Below are 8,169 nucleotides of genomic sequence, written 5' to 3'. Positions count from 1 at the left end.
TTCAGTCAGCCATCTTGTCTTTGCCCCCTTACACATTCTAACTAACTACATTTCAAATATCGATACCCTGTATTTCCCTGATTCATATCAGGTAAATACCTAATCTATCTACCCAGAATTCTGGTCTCAGTGAAAATGGTCAGAGACAATTACAATGACGGTGCTTTATATCGTCAGGTCCATTTAAAAATGATGAAATCTTTTGGGAAAATCACTTTAGTCTTTCTTTTTATCAGAGATTTCTGCTGGTCCTCTTGTTGGTAATCCACTTATATCTGTACCTTTACAGTCTACTTTGCCTTTATTTTTATCATTGGATTCTTGAACAGCTTTTCTAGGCCATATACAACTAACAAAAGGGGAAATCGGAAGGTATATGTATGGCTCCAGGAATTTTTTGCAGACCAAGAGCAGAACCGGAATGACAATACAAGGAATGCACACTATTATAACAGGCTTGAACTCTTAAACGGTGATCACTGAAAACACAATCTTAAACGCTCACTAATACCCTACAAAGTGGGCAAGCCTCAACAACAACCTTCTCTGAATGTACCAAAATGTTATCTATTCCAGGGATTAGCTAAGTGAGCAATGATGTAATAATTCAGCAAAGCCATGCAGCAAATGTTGGTGAATTTTAAGAATTGATTCCTTGATTACTAAGTCAATAGTCAGTTACTCAACATATCTGTGTATGCACATTAATCATTGATGTAAAATATGTTAAAAAATAAAATCATGATTCAGTGAATCAATGGTAATTCTGCATGAGGAAAATAAGACATTTCATGATAACCAGTTTATCCTCTTTCATAAATCAATCCATCTGTGCCAAAAGCAAGCAGGCAAATATCAAGCAAATGTCTTTAGTTTGCTCATACCTGCACTTCCTACTGGTGGTTGGGTGGGTGAGGCCAAGCCCATTGAGTTGTGTTCAATGAGTTGTGAAATGATGTTTCATGTGCCATTTCTATATGAGCTCATTTAATTAACCACTTAGAGTGAGACCCTTTAGGGTACCCATTCCCTTCAAGCATGGTAATTGACAACATTTGGGATGGTAGCTGCTCCATCTACCTATGACCCTGAGTGACAATGATGAGCAGAGCACACAGTGGATGTACAGTGGACACACAGCATGAGCAGGAAAGAAATCTTCGCTGTTTAATCCACAGGCACTGTTATAGCAGCACATTATAGCCCATATGTGATATTAGCTGATAAAGTGATAGAACTCCACAATCCTAAAATCTCTACAAAATGGTGAGCTTGGAACATGTCATGGCCCAGATTCATAGTCACTGATTTTACTCACCTTCACTACAGGCCAGGTCCCAGACATGGGTTTCCATTAATACCCTTACTCGGATCTGCTTATTAATTCCACAAGAATTTAAAATTCTGTGCCCTGCTGAAGATTATAATTGGTGCTAAGAATAGAGAGGAGAGAAGGCAATTTATGTTCCACAAAAATGCAATACCAGTTCTTGTTGAGATTACATTTAGAGCTCTGTTCAAGAGATGTGAAATAAACCAAAAAACTGTTATGAGATCCACCTTTCCTGTGTCTGATCTGCTTCTATGGATTGGTGTTGATGAAATTCTTTTAACCACAGAAAACCATTTTCTTTCTTGTATTTCAGGTCTTGTGAAGATAAGTATAAGGTCAGATGAGTCATCTTCTGGGAACCTGAGAATTTCCAGCTTTACTTACAAGGACTTCAGATTTTTCTGTCAAGAGGTAGCCCTTAACAGAATTTCACTTTTTTTTTTCTTTTTGACATTTGGCAACAATAAGGATGATAAGCCAGAAGCAGTCAGTGGCTCACACCTGTAACCCCAGCACTTTGGGAGGTTAAGGTGGGAGAAACTGCTTAAGGCCAGAAATTGGAGAACAGTATGAGCAACATAATTAATTCCCATCTCTACAAAAAATTTAAAAACAAAACAAAAAAAATTAGCTGGGCTTGGTGATGCATGCCTCGAGTTCCAGCTAACTGGGAGGCTAAGGCAGGAGGATCACTTGAGCCTAGACATTTGAGGTTGCAGTGAGCTATGATGGTGCCATGGCACTCTAGCTCAGGGAATAGAGCAAGACACTGTCTCAAAAATAAATAAATAAATAAATAAAATAGATTAAATCTTAATGGATTATTTACTGCATTAGTTAAAATTTTATCATCTCCATGAGAAATCTCCTGTTTAACACGTCTTAGGGTACAGATAAGAAATATTATTTTTATATTTATATAAAAATATATATTTTATATATCTCTGATGCTAAAAGATTAATTCTGTTGACCTTTGTCCCTGATGAGACATTCATAAATAGTTATAGGAATCATCACAGAGTTTCAGAGCAGTGAGGAAAATAATTTCTTTTTAAAAACTGGCACTAGGTATGAATTCTATCTCTGGTTACTTATCATCTTGAAGACATGTTTTCCCTTTCTTCTATTGGGATAGCATTTCTTATCCAGGCAGATAGGCTCAAAGCAAACTTTAATCCTACCACATTTATTTAATGGTCTGCAAAATGTCTCCAGCCTTCTCGTCGTTCACAGAATTATAAAGATAGAGCTTTGGTTGTGTATGGTTGACACAACTATTAATACATCCACTGTATGATTATATTAAAGCCTGACTTTTTTTTTTTTTTTTTTTTAGAGACAGAGTTTCACTTTGTCACCCTCGGTAGAGTGCTGTGGCATCACAGCTCACAGCAACCTCCAGCTCTTGGGCTTAAGTGATTCTCTTGCCTCAGCCTCCCAAGTAGCTGGGACTATAGGCGCCCGCCACAACGCCCGGCTATTTTTTGTTGCAGTTTGGCCGAGGCTGGGTTTGAACCCACCATCCTTGGTATACGGGACCAGTGCCCTATTCGCTGAGCCACAGGTGCTGTCCTAAAGCCTGCCTTTCAAGCAGAATATATTTGTTTCTTTTTTGTTTTCAGGCCATACTTAAACTTTTTGTGATTTATTGCTCAAACCACATAACTAATTCCACCAGTTCCTTCTTTTCTCCTTTCTTCCCTACTTGTTAACCCTGTTCTTTCCCATCCCTGTCAAATAGTAAATTATATTCCAATCAAGACTAAAACAGATTGCAGGAAAAGCCACTGAATGGGAGGAAATTGTAATTCATCCAGAAAATACTTTTGAGCACTGACTTCATGCCAATCACTGTCCTACATTCTACAGATCATAGAATGAAGTATAACAGCGAAGCTCCTACTCTCACAAGGCTTCTATTCTAACAAGAGGCAAATCATAAGATTAGTTCACAGAAGTGCCATGAAGGAAATAAAACAGTGATGGGATGGAGTGATGGCAGAATTGGGGTCACCAAAGGAGACCTGTCTAACAAGAGACCCAAGTGAAAAGAATCCAGTGATCTGAGGAAAGAGCCATTAAGAAAGAGGCCATTTTACAGGTGAGGCACTGAATTCAGAAGTTTAAGTCCACTCAAGCTTACATAACCAGCAAGTGTGGCATCAGGATTTGAACCCAAGTAATTCCAAAAACTGGGTTCCTATCATTATTTCATGAGCTTATCTTTATAATTATTTTGCTGATTTTTGGATAAAATTAAAATTTTTTCCAGAAAAAAAAAAAAAAAAAAAAAAAAGAAAGAGGGACCAACAGGTTCTCCTGAAGTAGAGAGACAGCTCTCAGCCTATTTGAAGAAGAGAAAGAAGGCCAGTGTAGCTGGAGCCAAGGGCACAGAAAAAGGCAGAGGCCAGTTCAAAATAATGTCACTCAAGGAGAAGATCTTGGATTTTATTCTAAATCTAACGGGAAGCTACTGGTGGGTGTTAAGTAGATAGTAATATGAAGCTATAGATATACATATATCAATCTAAAAGCCTGACAAAAATGGTCAGACTCCTCAACATTCATAATAGAAAGCTAATTCTACCCATTCTGCCAAGAAAGCAAGGGGTCTTCCCCAGTGTGGAGCAGAAAATACTGGAGCTCCAGGTTCTCCTCAGGCTGCCCTCACCTCTCAGTACCCACACACCCAGGGGGCTTATGCTCCCGTTCAGAAAGGCTATTCAAACTGCCATGTCCTGTTGAGCTTCCTAAATTTTTTTTTGTTTTCAGTTTTGTACAGGGCAGGCTTGAACCCATCATCTGCAGTATATGGGGCCAGCACCCCACTCCTTTGAGCCACAGGCACTGCCCAGCTTCCTGAATTCTTATTCTGCCAGTGAGATGTGTTTGCCAAGCCAGGATCTATCGTAAGATAAGGTCAAAGGAGTAGGGCGCTGGCCCCATATGCCGGAGGTGGCTGGTTCAAGCCCAGCCTGACCAAAAAAAAACTGCAAAATAAATAAATAACTGCCAACTGCTGTGCAGAGGAAGGACAAGAGGGGGAAACTGAAGAGAGGGGAAACTGTGCTTTGTCACCAGTGGTCTAGCAATTACATGGGTCACTACAGAATTTCTATAGACAATTATTAGAAAAATAACCGGCTCCATTGTAAAATATTAAATAATTTATATTTAAATAATTATAAAATATAAAACATTAAATGCTATTATAAAAGAGTATTGAATTGTGACCTGTTTTATTCTGATTCTAACTCTTTCATAAAACCTTAAAAGATTTTCTTACATGGAATGAGTAAACTGACATTTTTTTCTCAAGCAAAAAGTAGTATTTATGAACCATGCATACACCAGTTCTGTAATCTGCCAGCCTGATAGAATTTACCTTGGCAGAGCGCCATTGGTGCTCAGTCATTAAAACAGATGGCACTTCTCTCAAGAAAGTTGCTATTGCTTCTTGGGAATGTAGATTAAGGCATCTTGTTTTATAGAATTCTTTCTCTCAAAACCAGCATATACAGAACAGCCCTATTCCCAATAAATAGAAATGTTAAGTTTCTTTCCCATTCCTCTCTTTTCATGGCCAATCCTAAACCTCCTCTGGAAGACCATGGAGGACTACATTGACAATTCTTGATAGTTTTGCTTCAGAAAATAGCACTGTTTTATAAACCATCAACAACAATGTTTCTTTTCTGTGTAATTCAAGTAATACAACCAGTCTATCCTCTAAAAGATAAAGGGATGAATGGGTGATATCGCTCCTCTGAAAGTCAAACCCAGATTTACAAGGGTACATGTTAAATCTGCTAAGTGTAGAATATAAATGTCTTAACACAATTAACTAAGAAAATGTGGTGAAGGCTATGTTAACCAGTTTCACGAAAGTATTTCAATTGTATATAAAACCAGCACATTGTACCTCATAATTGCATTAATGTACACAGCTGTGATTTAATGATAAAATTAAATAAAAAAGAAATCAGCTTGGGGTGATCCATAAAGAAGGTTCACCCTCTTAGTTTTAAAATAAATACTTTCAATAACAACATTAAATAGCTAATAATTTTTTTAAGTCATGGAAAGTAGAGACACTTTCCACTCAACTTTAAGATAATGCAGGAACGTGTATGGAAGGGCACACACCCATCCTAGAGCAGAGGCCACAAACTGGCTCCCAGACCCCTAATGAGCCCAACACATTTCTCCCAATTTGTCATGAAATGACATGAGGACAGGTCTTGCAATGTTAGCATAGTGTTCTATAAACATTAGAATTGGCTGTCAATATTTAATAATAAAGAGATTTCACATCTTGAGTTCCAGTTCCTTTTGAAAAAGTCAAAAGATATGGACCCCCTGGAGCTGCATGTTTGCCTTTCTGCAAAGCAGTCCCCTGAGATGGAGTGGTGGCCACTCCCTATGGAGAGGGAAAGTCTCCAGTTGCCAAGTCCCTACCACTTACTGTTTTTTAATTTATCCCTCATTTGTAATAGCTGCTCCTTCAGTGCAAGCAAGCCCTCTTTGGTAATAAAGATAGGTAGATGGATAAAATGGATCAATAGATGGATAACAGATCTCAAGCCTCAGATCACTGAGCTGCCTTGGACAGTGACATTTTATAGCAGGCACTCTTGTCCCAAGCTGAGATTCTAACATTTGTAGAACCTTTGCATTCCTCAGATTAACCAAATGGAGCAGTAGACTTCAATAACACAGGCAGTCTAAGAATCTGACCATTTCCAAAACTCAAGCCCTCAGTATTTCCACCTGCTCATCACCAGAACAAGAAACAGAACACGAAGTACTGAGCAGGAAAGGAGCCCACAGCACCTTCCAAGACAGAATTCTACCCTGCCCCTGCCTACTGCCCTTTCCCTTGTTTGTGCAGATAACACATTTTTCTTACATTTCTCAGGGTTTTTATATCTAAGCTCTATATGTTTGTGAGACACCAAGCAATTTGAGGCCTGTTTTCCTTCAAGTATAACTACCCAAAAGACCAAGAGAAGAAAAATGTCAGCGCATATACCAAATATTTTCAAAGGATGAAATACAGCTACTGTATCAAGCACCAGGCACTGAAGTTCTCCCCCTGCAAAGCCCACAGGCTCTTCCCATGGAATTGTGATATATCCACAACTATCATCAGAAGCATTTACTGGACAACGCTGTGCACGAAGCATTATGCCAGGCACATCTCAGGGGGGCTAGGATCCCAAAGACCTTAGGGGCAACCCAGGGCATTTGCTAGCCCTTTGTGTAAAATACAAGAAAGTGTCCCTTTTTCTGGGCCCCCAGGGACCCACATCACACAGCACAGCTTGGCAAGCCAAGTGTGGCTGGCTGCCTTTCCACCCGCCCTGCTCCCCTGCAGCCCTGCCCACTTGTACAGTGAATAATCTGCACATCCAGCATGGCCCTGGAAGCAGATGTTAAACCCGATGCAAATGAAATAAACATGTGCATGAAATTCAACTGGGGGATGCACCTGACAAGCCAAGAGATTAAAGGGACATGACAATTTGGCTGTTTTTCATTGGTTACTGGGTTTTTAACCTCTCGGGTGAAACACATTTTAGAACCTTTGAAAAAAGGAAGTGAGTATCACACCAAACCCTAGAGAGGTGAAAATTAAATCCAACCCCCAACTACTCTGCCAAATTTCTGAGAACACTCTGTCCTGGTGAACATGCCCCCTAGATGGGTAGACACACAATCTATTTGGAAAACCAATTCCTTGTTTGTTGGGAGATAAAAGTAATTTAGTAGAAGAATTTGTGTGTCAATAACATTTCTATACCAAATGGAAACCTTGAAAATGCTTTTCTTTTTTTTTATCCTAAATAGCCCGGGCCAGGTCATCTTTCCTACTCCTTAATGGAATATGAGTTTCCACAAGCTGCCCCAGTCTCGCTGACCTGACATTTCTCCTATCCTATTTCACTGTTCAATTTCATGTGCCTCCTCCCTGCTGGGACCTGGTTGTTCCAGGCTTTCAGTGGGAGTCCTGTTACCCTGGCTCAGTATGTTTGTCATTACAGTCTTATATGCTATTTGAATCTGAAGAATAAGCACTTAGCACTAAATTGATTTTTTCCTAGCCCAGTGGAAGGACACAGGTCAAGTGCCCCGACTACTCTTTTGGAGTAATCACCAGGGCTAAGCCCCCAGCCCTTAACATGACCTCCTGCTTCCACTTGGACTAAAATAGCTGCCCTGCCCTGACCTAGAAGGAGGAAAAGCCCTGCCCTCTCCAGAGAGAACACTTCTGAATTATCTATGTCGTCACTGAGCGTTCTTTTTCAGATCTTACAGTGAATATGAAAGAAGCATTATGGAAAAAGAAGAGTGTCTGGATTCTCTGAAACATCTTTGATTCTCTACCATTCCCTGGTTTTATCCAAGCCCAAAATATTTCAAAGCATGGTTCTCCATCATACTCATTCAATTATCCCTTTTATAAAATAATATTAATAGTAAGGTTTTATTTATCTAAAATAAGAAGAGTTGTGCCTTCCTCCTGCAGACAAAGGGCTAATGTTTTGCTACAGGTGACCAAGATGTGATTTCACATTCCTCAGTGACAATGTTAGAAGGCACAGCAATTGCCCAGGGTTGTCTGTGGAGCCACTAGGACACAGTGGTGCATGAAAGGGCCGAAGAGTAGCAGCCTAGCAGGTGCAGGGTCCAGGTGTCCTCAATAAAGTTTCCCTGGGAATGAATCTCCTGAGCTGTGTTGCAGGGGAGGGAGTGTGTAGGGGCCCATTTTCTCCTGCCCACAGTCTCCATTGAACACATAAAACAGGAATTACTACCAATACTTGATGGCATT

At 39.9% G+C, this 8,169-nt stretch overlaps 1 protein-coding gene across 1 annotated transcript; it reads right to left on the bottom strand.

Annotated features, from left to right (window-relative positions):
• Positions 1-216: 216 nt before the first annotated feature.
• LOC128591279 (UPF0729 protein C18orf32 homolog) lies at positions 217-4,735 on the bottom strand. Its single transcript, XM_053598810.1, has 2 exons — positions 4,720-4,735; positions 217-464 (listed from the first exon to the last, which is right to left on the bottom strand). The coding sequence occupies exons 1-2, from the start codon at positions 4,733-4,735 to the stop codon at positions 217-219; spliced, it is 264 nt and encodes an 87-aa protein (XP_053454785.1).
• Positions 4,736-8,169: the final 3,434 nt, after the last annotated feature.

Source organism: Nycticebus coucang, chromosome 1 (assembly GCF_027406575.1).
Source record: "Nycticebus coucang isolate mNycCou1 chromosome 1, mNycCou1.pri, whole genome shotgun sequence".
In the NCBI taxonomy this organism is placed as follows: Eukaryota; Metazoa; Chordata; class Mammalia; order Primates; family Lorisidae; genus Nycticebus; species Nycticebus coucang.
Note: the sequence above shows the minus strand (reverse complement) of the source record. Positions and strands in the feature narration are given on the sequence as shown.